This window comes from Sinocyclocheilus grahami, unplaced genomic scaffold, assembly GCF_001515645.1.
Source record: "Sinocyclocheilus grahami isolate Dianchi unplaced genomic scaffold, SAMN03320097.WGS_v1.1 scaffold999.1, whole genome shotgun sequence".
NCBI classification, from domain to species: domain Eukaryota; kingdom Metazoa; phylum Chordata; class Actinopteri; order Cypriniformes; family Cyprinidae; genus Sinocyclocheilus; species Sinocyclocheilus grahami.
Window position 1 is genome coordinate 356,388 of NW_015506178.1, and position 23,425 is coordinate 379,812.

The 23,425-nt window shown below is 32.6% G+C and overlaps 1 protein-coding gene across 1 annotated transcript in view; it reads right to left on the reverse strand.

The window, feature by feature from the left end:
- Nucleotides 1-23,425, reverse strand: part of LOC107565390 (rho GTPase-activating protein 24-like) — a 111,001-nt gene that overhangs the window by 79,456 nt on the left and 8,120 nt on the right. The window contains exon 2 of the mRNA XM_016250614.1: nt 13,939-14,147. Within this exon, the coding sequence (XP_016106100.1) occupies nt 13,939-14,127 (189 nt within the window). The 5' untranslated portion in view covers nt 14,128-14,147. The remainder of the gene's footprint in view (nt 1-13,938; nt 14,148-23,425) is intronic.

Genomic DNA, 23,425 nt, shown 5'->3' on the forward strand with positions numbered 1-23,425 from the left:
GTTGTGCTGCTTTTTATTTGAATGGACACCATGATACACTACCATTCAAAAGTATAAATGTAAGTAAAATTAAATGAATTAATATTTTTATTTAGCAAAGACATTACATTGATTAAAAGTGACATTAAATAAATTTGTTACAAAAAAGTTTTATTTTTCAGAATTCTTTGATAAATGAAAAGACAAAAATAGCATTTATTTGATTTTTTTTGTAACATTGTAAATCTAAGTAATCATTCAAATGAAATTAATTTAATGAATCCTTGCTGAATACATAAAAACTAAATAAATGAATACAAAAATTAATCTTACTGACCCCAAACTTTTGATCGGTAGTGGGTGTATGTTTATCTAACTTCAGACATTAGTTGGTAAAAATGAAAGGCTGATTTTGAGTTTTTGGAAATAAAAGGAAAGGTTATGCTGCATTAAAATGACTCACTTTTGCTTTGAAGTGCAAATGTATTTGTCATTTCCAGCAGTCATTTTATAGAGCCTACATTTAGCCTAGTTCACCAAAAAAAACTTACTTTCTACATCTACATTTATTCACTTAGCAAATGCTTTGGAATAAATGTAGCAAATAAGCTGGTTTTATTAGTACGCTATAGGCTAAATGTACTGTACGCTCTATAAACTGTCTGCTGGAAACGCTATACTTGTGAGTCATTTTAATGAAGCACAATCTTTTTCCTTTCGTTTGCTAAAAGCTCTAATGGAGATTTTATGTTTTGAAATATTTAGAGTGAATCAGACAACATAAAAGTGTGTGATTTCTTCAATGTTAAAAAGTTTCATCCTATCCTGGTTTATTACACACGTATACAGCCTACTAATTTTTTTTTAAAAAACACAGAAACCTACCAGCATCCAAAACAAAAGAGACTTTAGATATTTATTGGATCCAAAAATCAATGTTCATTTAGGCTGTAGGAACATAAAAATGATTTTTTTTTTTTTTCATATTTCAGAGCCCCAATTTCAAGCAATAATGGAACCGAGGCAAAATGTCAAATTGCCAGCGAGCCTAGCATACCAATGACCAATCAGGAATAATACGAGAGACATAAAAGGCCACATGATTCATTTTAAATTAAAAGTGTGTGATTTCTTCAATATTAAAAAGTTTCATCCTATCCTGGTTTATTACACACGTATACAGCCTACTATTTTTTTTTTGAAAAACACAGAAACCTACCGGCATCCAAAACAAAAGAGACTTTAGATATTTATTGGATCCAAAAATCAATGTTCATTTAGGCTGTTGGAACATAAAAATTATTATTTTTTTTTCTTCATATTTCAGAGCCCCAATTTCAAGCAATAATGGAACCGAGGCAAAATGTCAAATTGCCAGCGAGCCTAGCATACCAATGACCAATCAGGAATAATACGAGAGACATAAAAGGCCACATGATTCATTTTAAATTTGCTATTTTCTGGTTGAGCTTTGCTAAGAAAAACCTGAAGCTGAGTCTGAGGGAATCATGCTACACAACATCTCAGAGGTCTTTCATCTTCGTATTCATTGTTTTGTTGTGTTCAGTGAGGTACAAATTCACTCTGAGCACAAACCTGCTCTAGTTTAATCTGATCTTTTCATAGCTCACAGTCAAAAACAGCAGAGTTTGTGCAACAACAGTATGCCTCAGGGTTAGATAGATAGATTGGCTACCTTCACCGTTTCCTTTCCTCTAAAAAAAAGATTTCTGTTCCAAAGCTTAGTGTGCGGCTTCAATGCCAACTAAAACATAAAACAGTGCTCCTCACAAGAAACTTGACTAATGCATACATACCACTGCCACCGCTAACATTAGCATGTTCCTATAATGACCCAGTACTCTTAACAACAACTACAAAAACAAAACACACATAAATATTGGACAAAATGTTCATTACTGAATAAAATCCCATCTTTCCTGAGAAAATGCAGACTGAGTTTGCCTTATCTTTTTAAATAGTGTACATTGTATTAGTAAAATAGGTATACATGTTTGTGCTATATTGCTTATTTTTCACCCTGCATTATTATTTTAGAATAAATTAAATACCATTTAGGTATTATTAATATTTAGAATTTATTTCTTTTATTTTAATTTTTAGTTAATTTTAGTCATTTTGTTGTGTTTTTGTCTTTTTTTCCTTTATTTCTTTTTTTTTTAATATGATTGTATAGTGTTTATTTATTTTTTTATGAAAACGAAAAATGTTTCATTGGCAAATAGCTGAAACAAAATAAGTTTGTTTTTTATATCTTATGATGTTATTTCATTTTTTATATTTTTTATCCTCATTTTTAGTTAATTTTAGTAATTTTGTTGTGTGTTTTTGTCCTTTTTTTCTTTTTAAATATGATTATATAGTGTTTATTTTTTTTTTTTATGAAAATGAGAAATGTTTAATTAGCAAAAATAAAATAAGTTTTATATCTTATGTTCATTTAACAATTTTTTTGTTTGTTTTAGTTTTAGTTTTAATTAACCATAATAACAGTGCTTCACACATTTGCCAGCTTTTTCATGGTTCCAGTCGTCCAATACACCCAAAAAAAGCAGACATTGCACTCTTGACTTTCTGATATGATTTGTCCAGTGAAAGCAAACTCATTTAAGATCATTAGATTGTAATGTAGAGTAGTTTCTAATGGCATCAGTCACTAAGTGCTTTTTAAGGCCAATTAGCTGGCTTAGCTCAAAGATAAAATGCAAATGATCTAAGAAGGATGACAAATGCAGTGGAGATCATTCCTTAGGCCAGAGCTTTATGCCTGAGCACTGGATGCTAATTGCTTCTAAAACTGGTCTTCCACCATTGTTTGCTACCACTAATAGGATCTATGAACCTTAGATAAAGAGGAAAGTAAACGCTCTCAAAGTTTTTCAAAGCTAAAGTGAACAGCAAAGGCAGTTCAAGTAAACATTAAAAAAAAAATGCTGAAAATCCAAAATATAGATCAGTTTGTTTCTTCATCAGGACAGCTTTGGAGAAAATTAGCTTTACATCACTTGCACACCAATGGATCCTCTATAGTGAATGGGTGCCGTCAGAATGAGAGTCCAAACAGCTGATAAAAACGTCACAATATATGTTTCCATCCAACTATTTTTATGCACATTTTGGAATATCGCATAAAAAAAACGCTGGATGTAAATGTCAAGATGTGCATAAATTCAAAAAAAATATGCATAAAAAAATGTATGCGCACGTTTGAGTAGGATAAACTTTTTTATCCTATAAGAAAAAATGCACATAAACTACGATGGAAACACATTTACCGAATAAATTCCTCTATGCGCATTGAAAAAGTAATGTGACTTTGCGCTATAAGACGGGATAATTATTATATTCAGTGGCTTCTCCTAGTTTTCTTATATTATAAGAAAATATTATAATGATATTTAGTGCCAGTTTACCAGGAAGTGACGATTTTGTTCTCTTTGACTCGTTGGATGTAAACGGTGCTTTATTCGCAAATGTTTTATGCAATATTCCAGTTTTGCGCAGGAGTTTAATTCAAATCTTTGGATGGAAGCATAGCTAATAATCCACAAGTAATCCACACGACTCCAGTCTATCAATTAACATCTCATGAAGTGAAAAGATGCATGTTTGTAAGAAACATTATGGTGTTTTAACTTTAAACCATTGTTTCTGGCTAAAATATGATTCCATAATAACGCTTCCTCCAGTAAAAAAAATAAAAATCAAACAACAAAACAGTTTTCGACTGTTTTTACTGTTTTGTGATCTGTGCATATTTCTCTCCTGATTCAGACAAGAGGAATTTTTCCCTTGAGACTGCAATTTTATGAAAAAGGACTTGTATTTTGGGAGTTTGAAAAACATTAATTATGGATTTGACATCTTTTGACAAGACGCTAACTGATGGACTGAAGTGGTGTGGATTGCTTGTGGATTATTGTGATGTTTTTTCATCAGCTGTTTGGACTCTCATTCTGACGGCACCCATTCACTGCAGAGGATCCATTGGTGAGCAAGTGATGCGATGCTAAATTTCTCCAAATCTGTTCTGCAGCCTGAAATATTGCTTTTTTTAATGACCTATTGTGTTTACTGTTGTTTTACAGTCTAATCAGATGAGACTCATTAAAAAGGAATATTTTTATGGTGATTATACACCGTGCAGTAAAGTTATAGTGCCACACATTTTGTTCACCGAAGGATGGATGGCGACAAGATTTAAGGAGTGCGAGCACAGAGGACATAAAGAAGATTACAGAAATAAGACATAAAAGTTAAAGCCATAACCTCAGTCTGCTCAGAATACTAATTACTGTCATATCTAATGCCTGAGAGAGAGAAGATATTCAGACTGGATTCTGTTCTTAACTACAGCTGATAGAGCGGATAATGAGAGATCACCTGTCACAAATCCACAGAGGAGATCAGATTTTCAACATTGTTTTTCATGCTGCGTTGTAACTAATACCTCAGACTTCATTTAGCGAGCAGTGAAAGGTGCTCCGCTCCCCAGACGACCTCTGATGTCTACAGTGACACAGGAAGTGCTAGAGGAAACTCCATAATAACGCTTCCTCCAGTAAAAAAAAAAAAAAAATCAAACAACAAAACAGTTTTCGACTGTTTTTACTGTTTTGTGATCTGTGCATATTTCTCTCCTGATTCAGACAAGAGGAATTTTTCCCTTGAGAATGCAATTTTATGAAAAAGGACTTGTATTTTGGGAGTTTGAAAAACATTAATTATGGATTTGACATCTTTTGACAAGACGCTAACTGATGGACTGAAGTGGTGTGGATTGCTTGTGGATTATTGTGATGTTTTTTCATCAGCTGTTTGGACTCTCATTCTGACGGCACCCATTCACTGCAGAGGATCCATTGGTGAGCAAGTGATGCGATGCTAAATTTCTCCAAATCTGTTCTGCAGCCTGAAATATTGCTTTTTTTAATGACCTATTGTGTTTACTGTTGTTTTACAGTCTAATCAGATGAGACTCATTAAAAAGGAATATTTTTATGGTGATTATACACCGTGCAGTAAAGTTATAGTGCCACACATTTTGTTCACCGAAGGATGGATGGCGACAAGATTTAAGGAGTGCGAGCACAGAGGACATAAAGAAGATTACAGAAATAAGACATAAAAGTTAAAGCCATAACCTCAGTCTGCTCAGAATACTAATTACTGTCATATCTAATGCCTGAGAGAGAGAAGATATTCAGACTGGATTCTGTTCTTAACTACAGCTGATAGAGCGGATAATGAGAGATCACCTGTCACAAATCCACAGAGGAGATCAGATTTTCAACATTGTTTTTCATGCTGCGTTGTAACTAATACCTCAGACTTCATTTAGCGAGCAGTGAAAGGTGCTCCGCTCCCCAGACGACCTCTGATGTCTACAGTGACACAGGAAGTGCTAGAGGAAACAGTGGCTCAGCAGGTCATTTAGGACACATTAGTGAATAAGCTCATAAAGACAGATGCTGCTGCGCATATTATCAGGGATTTGATTGCATATTGCATACTTGTGTGGTCAAGACTACTGTTGCAATGGGGTGCAAACCGAATCTCACATAAATACTTAATAATTCATCATTTTGAATTCTTTTTGGGATGTCAAAAGAAAAACGAATTAAACAAAATAAAATAAAGTAAAATAAAAAATCCCATGAATGATTAATAATAGTAATTATAATGATTGAAAAAGATCACTGAATGGAATAAAACAAAAATATCAAACCTTAAACTTAATAAAATACAGCTTGTCAGATTTTCCACCAAATTTGACTAATGCAATAAAAAAGTAATGAAGTATAACTTCTGTTTACAAAAACTGAATGATAAAAATAAAGTAAAATAAAAGGAAATATTATTCTTAAATGTCATATCATTATAATTAAATATAAATATAAAGTACATGTAATGGTTTAAGCTTACTGAATATATATATATATATATATATTATTATTACATTATGTAAGATTTGCTACAAAATGTCCATAACTTTTTTTATATAAAAAGTAAATATAAATACAAATTAAATGTAATGAAGATAACTGAATTCTCCACAAAATTTTCATGATTAAGGCAAAAATGGCATAAAATGTGACTTTCTATTTATGAGATCTAAATTATACAAAAATGTTTTGCCAGATTTGCCTCAACATTTTCATATTTCCTTTTAAGAAAAATATTACTAAATATAAATTAAATGTAATTATTAAAGATAACTTAATCAAATCTATTTTTAAACAGTTAAATTAATAAAATATATAATTATATTTTGTCAGATTTGCCACCAAATTTTCATGACTGAGAAAAAAAAAAAAATCCTAACTTAATGGTCTGTGTTATATATCACACAAAAATTCCCCAAATAAAATAAAAATATATTTAAGTAAAATTATCAAATATATTTTAAAATAAAATGTCAAAATATATTTAAAAAATCAAATATAAAAATTTGCCAGCTTTATTTTAAGAGGTTCACTGATCCTAAAACAGGCATTCCGACCTCAGTGTCATCCCAGCATGTCCAATTATTATACTTCTAGCTGAATTACAATAATCATGCAAACCATACAGCTAAACAAAACCCCCTTTATGAACACTCAAGTACATAAAATGAACCCACAAATGCATTGGTTCCCTGCCCACTAATGCCCCTCGCAGCACGGCAGCAGATGACCTCTGACCCTGTCAGCAGCCGCTCTGTGCATTCCAAACGTGACAGACGCACACGACACAGCACTGTTATGACGAACCCCGCGTGCCTAACTTGACGCCGTTGACGCAAGTGCACAAAGCCCCTCTCTATGTCAAGTTCCAATAACTCTACATGGCCAGAAGCAGGCACATACTCTGAGAATATGATCCTGTCCGAGTGTGTGTGAAGTCACAAAGCCACGTCTCCTTAGGGAACATTAGGGGGCAGATGTTCATGCACTGGAATGAGAGACAGCAATTAAGCTAATGAGGCAGGCAACTAATGGAGCCATCCCTTTGAATGAAGATGCTAATTAACAGCCACTTTCATGATAGTGCTTCTTCACCTCTCGTGGCATCTTAATTACACTTCACTGCCCTCCTCAACTACAAACTGATGAATTTTCTGATTTATTCTGACAGTGTTTTTTGCTTTGCATGTGTGATACTTTTTTTTTTGATTCCGGTGTTGCAGTGCATTGGTTAGCAGCGCATGTTTCTGTTCGCTGTGTGACAGTTCGGGGGGATTATGGGCTCTGTGCAAATAACACAAACTCTCTGTGTGCCCTACTTACAGACAGGTTTTCCATCTCTAAAACAAACTCACCTGGTTGTTTGTGTGGTAGAGAAATAAAAGCAGCGAGGAACATGCTGTAGGTGAGATAGTTGGGATTAATGCACCTGTCTTTGGTTCGCTGCTCGCCTTTATTTGAGAAAAAAGAGAGGCACAGGATCTAAATATACTGCATCGTTTTCTTTAAAAGGGTCATATCTAGAAAAAAAGCTCTTTTGAAATAAAATGATCCAGCTATACTGTAACACTCCCTCCCTAGTTGGCGTGTGAATTATGACTTTCAGGGATGATAAACTTATTTTCAAGCAATTTCTATAAATGTACATGAAATTATTATAATTATATATAATTTCAGGCGTAACAAATCATTTATAAACAAAATGTCATCTATCTTCTAAACAAACAAACAAAAGGTTTTTGTGATATATTTGGTATATGTAAATATAGTTTATAATAAATAAACAATACAATAAAATCATGTATATTTATTTTAATTATTATATTAATTATAATATTATATTATATTTTGTTATAGTAAATATAATGAAATGTATAATAAAAATAATATAATAACAATTACATATAATATAATAAAAATAACAGAACTTGCACTACAATTCAAAAGTTTGTTTTTGATTATTTTGTCAGTCTCTTATAAAAAGTAAAGAGTAAAAATAAATATTAATTACTAATTTATGTGTGTTGATCATCTGTTTTAATACAATACACATTTAGATGTCAATGTATTATAATGTATAGACAGAATAAAGTTTATAATACATTTACAATAAAATAAAATATATTTTATATTTCAAATCATATTATATTGAATATAATAAATGTATTCTATCATAAAAAACAATATAATAACAAATATATAGTACAGTGGGGCAAATAAGTATTTGATACACTGCCGATTTTTCAAGTTTTCCCACTTACAAAGAATGGATAATAAAAGGTCGGTAAAATGTTTGTAAAAAAAAAAAAAAGTCTCATAGCCGAAAGTGAGAATTTATTTTAAATAGAAATATTCCTGTAACATTATAAATGTCTTTACTGTCACTTTTGATCAATTAAATGCTTACTAGATGAATAAAAGTATTAATAAAAAAAAAAATCTTACTGACCCAAACGTTTGAATGGTAGTATATGAAAATCAATAATAAAGGTTTATAATAAATTATAATAAAATTTCACTTAAAAATAAAAAATGCAATAAACAATCAAATTGATTATAATAAAAAGTAAATATATTAAAATTTACAATAAAATAAAAAATAACTATACTTACATTCTGTATATGTATAATTTGATACTAATAATAGGAAATGCTTAAGCATACTATTTGGTATTCTGAAAAAAATTCGCCCCCAAACTCCACTGGAGCAAAAATGGGTCAAAATTGTGACGATTGTGACTTTACATAAGCACATGACTGCCTGTGTTTACATATCATACCTATTGAGTATTCAACTACTAGGCCTGATGAAGGACGGTGTTAGCATGTGAAGGTTAGACAATCACAACATACAGCAGTCTTAAAAGTAAAGTATCAAAAACAGCCTGTTTCTAAGGGTCATTATACAGTAAGTAGACAAAGACACTTCTCACACATTATAGGTGGACACAAACGCTTCAAAATATACATCTGTGTTCACTTCACTGACAGGTCTTGTATTGTCTTCCCTGGAAGGCTGTAATATTCCACATCTTGAAGAGCATAAGGGATCTCATTCATAAAACAGAGCAGAACAACAGATGCATTGTGGGCCGGCGGTTGTTCTTTCCGTTTGCCCTCCAGCTCTTAACCTTCGGTGTGTAGGCTGGAGAGATGGACGGAGACAGAATATGTTTGGAAAGGCGGGCTAAATCGTGGCCAATGAAAATGACATGCTGTGATGCTTATGCATATTTAAAATGTGTTTAAATGCTGTTCAAAATGTGGGTGATGCATAATTTCAGATGTTCAGTGTCATGTTTTTTTGTTTAGATGACTAGAAATATGCTGAAATATGCCAAAAGAGTAGTCTTTAGTACTCTTGCTTTGTTTGTGCATGTCAAAAAGAGGTGCACCATGGGAAGACTGACTGATTTTTTTTAGGAACTTTCAACCTTTTAGTGTCATTTTTCTTGCCATCTAAGAAAGACATGCACAGGGAAGCAAAGCGAAGAGCGAGGTCTTATAAGGCGAAGGCGTTTTTACAAACTTTTCTCAGTTAAACACCCTGTGCCGACTTTCACAAAACAACTGCATTTAGAAGATCAAAAGCAGCTCTGACTTTAAAAGTTTGCACATATGCAGATTGTTCAAAGGCTTTGAAGCTGTTGCTATCAGACAGGAGTATTTTCCTTACTGTTTGATTCTGTCAATATGCTGAACTGAAGTCATGCTGGATCTTGTGAAAGCTGCCAAAAGACTAAATATCACTGTTTAATTATATTCGAATGCAGAAGCTGAATGACTGCAGCATTTCAACAGTACAGGCCATTGTGTTTAATTACACTGTAAAAAAATCACCGTGAATTTAACGGTAAAAGACTCTAAAAATGCTACAGTAAAATCCTGTTAAATGTTTAACGGTAAATTCCCCTACTATATAAAGTGAAAAACTGTATTGGATATTACATGTATTGGGCATAAATTTTACGGTAGTATACCGTTTTTGGAAGTGAAAAAGACCGTATAATTTACAGTGAATAACCGTAAATTGACATTCCCAGAATTCCCTGCGTTACTTTTCAAATTTTATGTTTTTTGTTGAAATAAGTTTTTTCTTATCAGTTTTGTATATTAGGGTTGTGTGTTACACCTAATGTTGTTAAATGAATATTTATTGCATTATTTCAGTTTCATGTGTGTTACCATGATGGTGTTTGGTGTTTGTGTGAATGACACCTTGTGCACCTTCTATATATGTTATTATTTAAAAGCTGCTTGTGATGGGCTTTGGTTCATCATGTGACTTTCTCATCACGACCTGCATTTGGTGGTTATCAGTGTATTACAAAGGTACAAAACAGATTTCAGTACTTCAATAGGTTGGTATATTAACATAAATTTAAGTTAAAACTGTAAAACCTAAAACGTTGCTACCGTATTTTTTATGGTAAAATTCCAGCAACCACAGCTGCCGTTTTTTTACCGTAAATTTTACGGAATTTGTTTTACAGTGTATGTTTCTTTTTTAAGTAAAAAAATTCAATCTTGGGAAACACTTCCTGCCTTATATTTTAAAGCAATATAATTTTTTTTTTTTTTGGATCAGTGTGTGTTCTGATTGATCATGTGATCTCTTAAATCATCATGTGATTCCTCAAATTAAGATGGCTCCTAGTTCTAACCTTGTTAGCTTGGCATTGAAAATGGTCAACATGTGACCGAAATGTTTGTCTTGTTTTTATTCAGTAAATTATTGCTCATATTACTTTCATCTCGCTTGGGACTTTCTGATGTTTGAGAGTGTGTAGACTTTTTTCAAGCTCTTCACTTTTTGGGAAAGCTATATAATACACATTGTAATCCATCTTTTCATAAATAATAGTAAACAGTAAAATAAAAACTTACTGTACTTCATAATAAAATATAATATAACCCATAAAAAGTAGGTGTTGATTATCTTTTTTTTAATACAATATATATTATGATGTTTAAATAGTATAATGCATATATAGACAGAATAACGTTAATAATAGATTTACAATAAAATAAAATAATGTAAATGATATTTTATATTATATTATAAAATATAATTAAATAATTAAATATAATATAATATAATATTCAAATCAAATTCAAATTTGATTTATTTGATGCATCCTTGCTGAATAAAAGTATTAATAAATGTATGTGTGTGTGTATATATATATACAGACCCAAACTTGGATCAGTAGTGTATATAAATCAATAATAAAAGTTTATAATCAATGTGCAAAGAAGCAAAATCATTTTAATGCAATAAATATAATCAAATGTATTATTTAATAAAATAAACTATAAAATTTACGATGGATGGATGGATGGATGGACGGACAGACGGACGGACAGACGGATGGTTGGATGGATGGATAGTTAGACTGATGATGGATGGATGGATGCTGTATCTATGTTTACAACTGGAAAGCGATGGATGGATGGATTTAGTGCTTCCTTGCTGAATAAAAGTAATAATACAAGTATTTATTAGTCATTTTAAAGCATTTTAAAGTATATAATACAATTTATTATTTAATAAAATAAACTATAAAATTTATGATGGATGATAGATGGATAGATAGATAGGTAGACGGATGGATGGATGGATGATAGATGGACGGATGGATGGATGGATGGATGATAGATGGATGGATGATAGATGGACGGATGGACGGATGGATGATAGATGGACGGACGGACGGACGGACGGATATGAATTGGTCTAGTCCATCTTTAGGCACATGGGCTTGATTTAGGCTGTGGTGTTTTGCATTCATGCACTTGCTTTGTCATGGTAAAGCATGTCTGAGTTCACCTGACCTTCCATTGCTTTCTCACACACACACACACACACACACACACACACCCACGTGTGCAAAGATGTAAACACTCACACACAATATTCTCTCGAAAAACACCAGTCCAGACACAGTGAGGGATTAACCCACAGACAACACATGAATGGGAATCAATCAGTAACTCATCTATTTTGACAGAAATGTTTGTACACTTGACCCACAAACTGCTATAGAGACTTTGAATGGCGGCTTATGCACAATAGAACATTGTACAATAGGCTACAGACAAACAAGTCGACTCACGCAAACCTCAGCTTCCACTAAACGTAAATAAACCAAACACTTCACACAGCTTGTTCTACAGAGATAGAGGGATTTATTTATTATAATCTTTATATATAGTACTATACAAATAAATATTATAATGCAAATATTATAATTATACAGGACATATGATTATTATAATAAATTAATTTGTGCTTTAAATTTAAATTATAAATAATATAATAAACGTTATTATATTATGAAGTAAATATATATTTATTTAATATTTATAAATATGTCATATATATATATATATATATATATATATATATATATATATATATATATATATATATATATATATATTATAATAAATATATTTATAATACTATAAAAAAGTATATAGCATTATATTATATTGTGTTTATATATATATGTGTGTGTGTGTAAATATGGAGTAAATATGGAGTATAAATAATAAATATAATAATATAAATAATAATAATACATATGATAAAAAAATTACTTCTTAAAACATTTATACTGAAGTATTATTAAAACTAGTGTACAAAAGTAATTATTATAATGCAAATATTATAACCATAATGCAAATATGGTTATTTTAACAAAGAAATACAATAACAAATCTTTGATAATAATCAAAAAATGTATATTTATTTATATATTATACTTAATAATAATATAAAGTTATATACATACAGTCAATATTGCTAGAAAATAATGTAATAAAATGTTTACTGTGCAAAATTAAGTATATTATGATAAATATAAAAGCAAATATTATAATAAATCTCTTTATTCTATCTACAATAAATTAAGACTAAAGTGTGTGTGTGTGTGTGTGTGTATATATATATATATATATATATTATCATGCAAATATTATAAAGCAGATATGATCACTATAATACAAATGTATAATAATAATAATAAATCGTTAAGATTTACATACTTTGTGAATTAAGATTTACACACTTCATATGTTAAACCTATACATAGTAAATCATATTAGACAAAATATTTATAATATGATAAAAAAAAAATCTGTTTATATTATTTATTATAAAATTTACTTTGAATACTTCCAGAGTTGCATTGCATTATTTATATGAAAACATGGGCAGACGTTAGTATTTTGATAGAAGACTGTCTCATATTTGTGTAAATATTTGCCAGTGGATTCTAGAAGAGCGTCACACCATCTATCCTTCACTAAGTATTTTAAAAACCTCAAATATAGTCGTCTGAAGAACTTCAAAGCCTCTCGTTTCCTTCAAAAGTCGTATTCAGTGTCCTTTGATAGCTTTGTCAACGAAAACCCTGAACGAAGAAGCTGCCTACTACCCTTGAAATCCAATATCTGACTGCTGACGAAACCTGCGACAAGCTCAAACAGTGCATTAAACATGAAAATTAAAGCTGAACATGGAACTTCAAAGATATAGAGGAGACGAATCTTAAAACTTGGACGTGAAGGTATAAATCTTTAATATTCCTGTGGGCAAAAGCCCGTCTTCCTCTCAGTGGAGGCACAAGGCGGGATGGTTTTAAGGCAGATTTATGGAACCTTCTCAAATTCCCGCCTGATTCCATACTAAACACTTTTGTCCAGCTGCATGACCTCGAGGATAAAAATCTCCATTGTTAGATGAAGAACCGTGACAAGTCATCATTCAGTGAGGTAAAAAGCAGGTCACTCTGTCCTCACCTCTCTTGTTTGCATCTTGGCTTGAGATTTGAACTCGGAGAATGTCGTGATAGGTGCGTGTGGATGAACTGCTAGACTTTAAACAGTGTAATGTGCACATCTGTGTATGCTTGCATGTAAAGATGCGAACTGTCAGTTTTAAAAATGAGTGAGTAAATGATGAAATCCCAAATCAGCAGCCACTCACCAAAGCTTTGGTCTCGTCCTCATCTTTGTAGTAGTACAGCTGGTCTCCTCGCAGGACGAACCAGCGCGTGTGCCAGGTCTTCACGAAGCCTCCTTGCTTCCGGAGCCAACCACAGCGGAGAACGTCCTGCTTGGCTGATCCACGGCCGTGCTGAGGGCTGCTGCCCGTGCTGCCAGCCTGCTCGTCCATGACCAAACCCAAAGACCTTTCTGTACCCGAAACAGAGGGGGAGACGGGTTAGTTTTAGCTTATGATATAACTGAAAGTGTGATATGAGTCACGTGACTAATCTCTCAGGCAGGTGTTCTGGTAATAATACAAAGGACACTACCGTTGCCCTGTTATGCCATAATACTGCTCACTTCATCCATGCCGCATTTGCATTTGTCAAGATAAGCAAAATACTTACAAAACATTAGTTTGGCTTCTAGGTGGGAAAGGCAGTGCTCATTTATTGTGGAAAAAAAATGCTCATTCAGATATGAACTGGCTGTCTGACAAATAGGGCACTATTATTCACTTATCTTTTCTACTTGCAGAGTTTTGGAGTAGCCTATTTATTATAAAATAAAAGTAAATATTATGTTTGCTTTATAGTTACTTGTATAAAACAAAGTAAGCATAAAATGTTAAAATGTTTCCTTTATAAAATTATATAGAAAATATTATGATAAATGTAGATTAGATAAAAGTAAATATTATGATACATCCCTCGAAAACAATACTAAATACCATTTAATTAATAATATTTACTTTTATAAATGAATATAATATTTTAATGTTTGGTTGTTGTTGTATTATTACGTAATATTTAAATTACATTTATTTATTTTCTACAATATTTATATAATATTAGAAAATATACTGAAAATAAATAAATGACATTTATTATATTTACTTTATAATATTACGTAAATAAAGTAAATGTTAATGTTTTACATAGTAAATATTATTAGAAGATATAAATATTATGCTCAACCCAGCTGCATTTATTTGATGACAAGTATTGTAAAACACTATTCCTGTGAAATATTATTGCAATTTAAAATAAATGTTTTCCATTTTAATACATTTTAATATTATACACAATAGTATTTATTCCTATGAAGACCAAGATTAATTTTAAGCAGCCAGTATTGGGATACATTGTTCTCAGGATTTTTTTATGAATAGAAAGTTCAAAAGATTAGCATTTATTTGAAACAGAAATCTTTTGCAACAATTTACATGTCTTTATTGTCATTTTGATCAATTTAACGCATCCTTACTGAATAACAGTATAGTGTAGCGTCTGGAACACTCCAACACACAATATATATTTTGTTAGCTAGATTTCACAAATACTTTCAGTACATATAGGCTATACAAACATACATGTAGCTTTTTAAATATAATTATTTTAAATAAATAATAATGAAAAATTGCATAAGGAATTCTAATGGACTCGCCCATTGGCATGGAATACCTAAATAGAGCTATCTATGGACTCAACCCCCTATTTTACTTTCTTTTTTTTTTAGCCAAGCCAATCATCACATCATGCCACAGTCTGACCTCTGACCCTGCCAGTTTTATGTTATGACCGACTGACATTAACTTTCACAATGACTAAAGATGTTTGCTTTATGAGTTAAGCTCAGCAAAATCTGGTCACCAGAGAGGAACTGACCTCTAGTGCACTTTTAACCGATCTCCTCTACAACTCGCACCCTCTCGCTCTTCCTTTCCATTTTCTCCCACCTTCCCAAACGCAAACCCATCTAGTGTTAGCAGTTGGAATAAGATTGTGCTTTTCATGAGTCTACGAGATCACCAGACCTTCCCACAACAACATTCTGCTCAAGAGATTCAAATCGTGAGCCAGGGGACGCCATCCAGTAACAAAGCATTAAAAAATGAATTTCTAAACAGTTGCTGGGAGCTGGAATTATAAATGTGTATCTGTCCGCCACAAGAGACACAAGACAGGGAATCCCATATCTGCAAAACAGGGCAGTCGGCCAAACACCTGACGTACATTTAAGTGACTGTCTGACAGCCAGACATGCAGGCATAAAATCATAAAGGGGGTTTTATGTGAATGTTTATGATTTTAGATGACATCTTTCAGAGAAGGAGGGGCGGAACGAGCTGCCAGACTAGAATCTTCACATTTGTGCCCATCGAGATATCATATATCAATATCATATCATATCACGCCTGTCAGTGAAGATTTGTTACTCGCTGCCTCAGCACATATGTGTGATGTGTGCTGTTTGTGTGTGTGTGTGTGTGTGTGTGATACCATTTCCTTTGAGTAAGTTTTTTGTTTTTCTTCCATTCAAATCAGAGCGGCACTGGACTTTAAACTGAGGAGACATTCATCGCAATTGGTCTTTTTACTCAGTGCGACCTCATTCTTTCAAAGCAGACGGGAGGTTCCTATCTATATAGACAGCATCATAGATGCACTCTTGACTATTCAAAATATTACACAGCAAAAGTGCTGCCTTAAAAAAAGCTAACTTTCTCAGAATATTCTACACTGAGTTTGAGTTTTATTTACAGTAAAGCGTGTTAAAAATATACACTTCTGTTGGATACTGACAATTAGTCAAAACATTGACAAAGTTCAAATATATACATATAATTTTGACAAAAATGTCAAGCAGCATTGGGTGTTTCATATTGCAATAGGCAATCCCAGAATGCACTGCAATTGAAAATTGATAGAAAATAGTTCTATATAATTAAAAACAACTATTTAATCTAATATTTGCATGTGTGTATGTTTTTGTACCAAACAGTCTTAAGAAATCTCTTAATTAGGCTTTTAGGCCTTTGGTCAAAAATACAGCAAATACAGCAAAAACAGTAATATTGTAAAATATTATTACAATTCAAAGTTTAATTTTCATATATTTTAAAATGTAATTTATTCCTGTGATGCAAAGCTGAATTTTCAGCATCATTACTAATGACACGTGATCCTTTAGAAATCATTCTAATGCTGATTTGCTCAATAAACATTCATTATTAATATTAATGTTAAATGTTGCTTAATATTTGTGAAATTTTGTTTTTCAGGATTCTGAAAGTTAAAAAAAACTGCATTTATTTGTAACAGCAATCTTTTGTAGCATTATAAATGTTTACTGTTGCTTTTGATCAATTTAATGCATCCTCACTGAATAAAAAGTATTCATTTCTGGGGGAAAAAAACTGACTCAAAACTTTTGTATTAGCATCCTTTAGCTCAGCAACATGGCTAACATCAGGCTTAGAATCAAGATGCTAACTATTGGAATCATAATTCTCACTATAAACCCTCAAATTGCTAAATCTAATCTCACCATTATCCTTCATAACCCTGAGAAGATTACTTCAGGATTTATTTTCTGATTTGGAGGTGAACATGTTGTATCTGCTGAAGAATCGCTAGGCTCTCATGCAGAGCACAAAAAGAGTAGCAGAAGTAAACCTCTTGTTCTTGTCATATTTAGAGGTCAGGGCTTATTTTCTCTTGCTCTCTGTCTCACAACGGCCTCATTAATGATTCAGACAGTGGCAGAGCCAGAACATGTTGAGCTCCAGACAGGATTCTGAAATACCGCCTCTGCATCTAATTTCCTCAAACAGCTTCGGAAATAAACTCAGATGATGGTGTTTCTCAATGCTGACAGCATCGGAGACCCAAAATTGGTTCAAACAGGGACATGCACACTCTGTTCTCCAATTTTTGGAGATGGGATTGGTTTCAGTACTTCATCTTTTCCCAATTTAATACACAGAATCAACAACTATAAGTAAGCTGTTCGTAGATTTATATCCTAGAAATCATTGCTGCTGGTTCACTCTTAAAAACAAAAGTTCCAAAAGGGTTCTGAGGGCGATGCCTCAGAAGAATCATTTTGGAACCATTTTCAGTGAACAGTTCTTAAAATAACCATTTGAGAAGAACATTTAAAAAATCTGAAGAACCCATAAATGGACCACAAAACCAGTCATAACTGTCAATTTTTCAAAATTGAGATTGATACATCATCTGAAAGCTGAATAAATAAGCTTTTCATTGATGTATGGTTTGGTAGGATAGGACAATATTTGGCCAAGATACAACTGTTTGAAAATCTGAAATCTGAGGGTGCAAAAAAAAACGAAATATTGAGAATATAGCCTTTAAAGTTGTCCAAATTAAGTTCTTAGCAATGCATATTAGTAATCAAAAATTAAGTTTTGATATATTTACGGTAGGAAATTTACAAAATATCTTCATGGAACATGATCTTTACTTAATATCCTAATAATTTTTGGCATATTGTTACATATTGGTATCATACAATAATGTTGACCCATACAGTGTATTTTTGGCTATTGCTACAAATATACCGTGCTACTTATGACTGGTTTTGTGGTACAGGGTCACAAATAACCTTTTGTGCAAAGAAAAGTTTCCATAGATGTTGAAGGTTTTTCATGGAACAACTGATGCCCATAAAGAACCTTTATTTTTAAGACTAAATGCCAAAGAAGAACCATTTTGGGTTCCCCAAAGAATCTTTCAGTAAACAATTATTAAAAGAACCATTTTTCTTAGTATGAAGAACAATTTAAGGATCTAAAGAACCACTATAAAAAACCTTTTGTACAATGGAAAGGTTGCATGAATCTTGGAACAATGAAACGGTTCTTCAAGGAACCATAGATGCCAACGCACAACCTTTATATTTTGAGCATCTAAACAAAATCTCTTAACCATTGATATGAATTTGGGTTGATATAATTGATTTGTCCGACCAATGGTTTTGCATCAATTTTGCACTCTCTCTCTCATATGTAGCATTGGACAGTCTAATTCATTTTAGTGAATCGGTTCACTTAAATAAATCATGTAAATGAACAACTTCAAAGAATGATTAGATGATTCCAGTCACTCTGCAGCATTTGGGTATTTTTGTAAAATGCTGCTGCTCATCACTATGTTTTCAACAAATTATGCATTCTAGGTTTTTAGTTGTATTTTGTGTAAATCTATCTTGTGCAAAAGTAGCTGGACTATAAAGTTATAATGTCATGTTGTCGCATGCAGTAAAAGTAATTTCACAGTGAGAAAAGCAGCACTGCCACGTTGTCATAAGCACAGAGGGGGTGGTGTGTGTAGAGTGTGGGTTACGATGAACTCCAGATGTGCTGCTTTAGCAAGTGCAGGGCTGCGGAGCGGAGTAAGACCCTGCTGAAGTCTCTGATGTACTGCCATCACACACACATATACATATAAACACATAGTAAAGCTGTGTTTGGAATCATATACTGTCACACTACTCTTATTATATATGCAGCATTCAGTATGTAAACTGTGTGGAGTATGCAAATTTTCTCTATGCATGGAATCCCAGGGTGACATACTGCATTTGCCAAAGTACATACAGTAGCTTTTAACACACTGCTTGGAATACTATATCCTAGTGCAATGTACAATTGACAACTACCTTTCCAATTTTTTCATCCAATTTTTTTCTTGAAATATCTAATCTGATGAATTCAAATGTGACCCAATTTATTTCCATAATGCATCTTTTTCATTTGAGTGCACACTTTTTTAAATGGAAAAAGGTGCCTGTGGTGACATTTCTGCAAAAAGGTTTTACATTGCACATTTCACGACACATTAAATATGAAATCTCTAGTGAGTGTCACTAAAAAGTTTGTTCGGTTTTATCCCCAAAAAAACATGAACCTATCAATGTTTTATTATCTTGGTTGTTGTATGTATCACAGCATTTCACTATTACACGTTTCAAAATAGTGTTGCAACTATCATAACCCTACCCTAAACATAACCAATAATGTTAACCAAAGCAAATTAGATTAAAAAAGCATTTGCTCAAGAAACCATGACTTTTTCTTGTATTGTGACTCATGTTTCACAAGACCCCACATCGCAAGTGTAATACTGTACCAGGTGCGCTACCGAGCAAGTTTACTACATCAGAAAAGCCATACATATGGAGCTAATTAAGTAATGCAAGACATCAAACTATACTATTTTACAAATCATGGAGTTTCAGGTCATAATAGTCTGTATTAATCGATAATCTGCCCCGTAATGATAATTTGTGTGAAAACAAAGGTTGTTGGTTTTTTATTGCCTCTAGTGTTCATTTCAACTTAAAACTGCAGTGAATTGTATGCATGTATATAGGTACATTTTGGAGTTTTGCAAAAATGTAGGTACAGGCACGTTTTTCCAATTAGCCCAGGTTGTCCAAAACGCGTTTTTGCCTTGTAATAATTAATCAAATTTAAAACTACGTTTTCACTGACAACATTTAAGCCTTAAGATTACATTATGTATCAGCCAAATAGCTATTTTTAGACATCAATTTAGCAAATTTATTGAGGCCCAATTAAATCCATTCTGGAAAGGAACAGAATTCAACCATTTCACAATCTAAGCGTTTTCTCATGGAACGAATTCAAGCCTCTACTCAGAAATATGTCACATTATTAAAGCAAAATTGACCACAAAACAGGAATTCATAAAATGATACACTAAATTGTGCTAAAAATGCTAAATAAACACACGATACATACCATATGAAATATGCAATGTAATGAAGTCATGTGACAATGTAGCATACTAAAGTTTGAAAAGTGTTGTCATTGTACAATGTGTACTGTTTCGCATACTATTTTTGAAAAACAATCAGTGAATGCAGTCAGCGTTTTATATACACAACCACAAATTTTTGTTACCTGCCACCTATACAGTAGGGCCACTCCACATAGATGCTGTTTATTTAGCTTGTTTTTGAGATTTGACTATTCTAATGCACCTGGTTTGAATGCGGCTATGAATACAGAGCAGCATGAACACAGAAGAGTAAAACTGTCACCATGCCAAGTCTAAGGCTCTGTGATATATTAGTGCTGTCTGCTGTCTGTGTGGGGCGTCACTGAAGTTCCCATCTATAAACTCCTCTCTGAAGACCCAACAGCTGCGTCAGAGACGCAGGGAACGCTCGAAACATCAAATACAGACTCTTACCACAATAATCAGAGACAAAATCTCCATTACATACTACAGAAACAACTTTTGTCCCTCTCTCAATCAAAAATAATGGCCTGGATGCTCTGCAGATGCCAAATATGATAAAAAAAAATAGTTTGCTGTTCTCATTAGCAGTGCTTGGTAGATAACCACCTAGCAATCATCCAAAATCCTCTAGCAACCGCAAAACAACGTTCTGGCAACCATTCACAACACACTAGCAACTTAGAAGTTTAGCTTGTGTAAGCATCGCTCACATTTTCATCAGAAAATGTAAAAAATATAATTTCCTGTTTGCTTTGTAGAAAAGAATCATGATGAAAAGGCTACATAACAACCTTGTGTGTATAATTACAGCTAATAAAGTGTTAGCATACACATTAGAGAGGTGAATAAAATCTAATGTATCTGTTGTTGGAGCTGCACTCAATTTTGGCATTTGCATAATTTCCTTTTGTACGATTTAGAAAAGCCTCGCTCTTTTCCTCTATTATCATGTCAAACAACTGATGAGGCTAATGGCCTAACAAGCTAATAGCGGAGGTGAGGAATTGGGCGTTGAGTGGGGTGCGTCTCTGTGTGTGTGTGTGTGTGTGTGTGTGTGTGTGTGTGTGTACTTATGTGGGCGGATGATTAGTCCTCTGATGACGGAGACAGACTTGTCCTCTCGCACAGCCTCTCTGTCTGGCATAAAGGAGTTTATTGATGAGGTTCATGAATTAAATATCCCCTGCAGTCTGCTGAATAGAAATGCATTATTAATACTCATTTTTTTATCAGATCTCTTTTTTTTGTAGTGTAATTAATAATAATTTATAATAATTAATAAGGGTAAGGTATAAATATGTATACAGATCAATTAAATAAAATTAAATGGCCATCTTGGTCAGGTCAAGACAACATTTCATTAGGGATGGATGCACAATGTGTGTATGTGTGTGTGTGTATAATATTTATTTATTTAAATTGGTTAATGATATTGGCCAATATATATATATATATATATATATATATATATATATATACATAATGTGTGTGTGTGTATGTGTGTGTGTGTGTGTGTACTATAGACATTTAATTGTGAATACTTATTTTCCCTATTTACCTTATTTAACATCATCTTGCACTCACTTAAAAGTTACTCTTTAAATACATTTATTATATGTAAAACATTTATTTTATTTACAAACATGTTAACATATTTTTCTAATTATTTTTCTTCTCTTGATTTTAGTTGTTATTGTTTTTTTTATTTTAATGCTTTAGACAAAACAGTACAGAGTTGATCCATTTATCGGTTCATTATCGGCTTGTCATACTGCCAGAACTCCTATGTCGTGCATATCTTTGTTTCGATAATAATACATTTCAAATCGGCAATAAAATCTGACAGTGACATCAAGATTTTGCTTACATGTGTGTTCAGTAAACAAACTATGAAAAAATAGAGTGTTCAGTTTCCTCTCTCTACAGCAGTCTGCAGCCGTTTATTTGTTTACATCTTAGTATACTACAATTCTGAAATCCTACGCTAAATATCTCACACTCTTTGACCTTGGGACTGTGTACATGTTTGTCTGTGGGAATATGAGAACAATGTCCATTAGCAGGAACATGTATATGAGAAAATCTCCAGAGGGAACAAAATCCCTATGTTTATGGGGAGAAGATGGTTAGACAATCTCTCACAGAACTGCAGCTCTGACCGGAACACTCTTATCTCCAACCTAATGAAAATTCAGCATAAATCTTCAATGGTTTAACTGTGGTATCTGTATTGGTAACCAAACAATAGGTAAAAACAACTGGCTCCTCGTTACCATGATTACACTGTAAATGTATGGTTACTTTACAACAAACTATGGTATTATTAATGAACATTTAAAAACTTAAAAACACCTTTTTGACAAGAATTCCTCACTGAAAAATCTCCAAAGTTTCCTAAAAGATTATTTAGCAGGAATCTACAATATTTCCACCAAAATGGCATACTGCACTCCACTGGGTCAAAACAACCCAATAGCTGGGTTTGTCCCTTTTTAACCCAGCGCTGGGTTATATTTAACCCAGCATTTTTTTAGAGTGTGTATTACAGTAGTTAGATTTGTAGTGCTATTTTATTACAATGTGAGTTATTTGCATGTAATACTGCAAAAACACCAAAAAATTGCAATGCAAAAATATTCTAATAGTCTTTTTTTTTCACTTTGCTTTTCTCAAAATCTGTGAACCATCTGCAAGGTCCAAGATTACACTCTAAAAAATGCTGGGTTAAATACAACCCAGTGCTAGGTAAAATAGGGACAAACAAAGCAATTGGGCTGTTTTGATCCACCATTTTTTAGAGTGTACCATGTACTCCTTCCAAAACACTTCCAGACAATTGTAAGACCACACTTTTGCAATCCCACAAGTCTTTTCTCATTCCCATCAACAGTTTGAGTTTGGCTTGCTTTT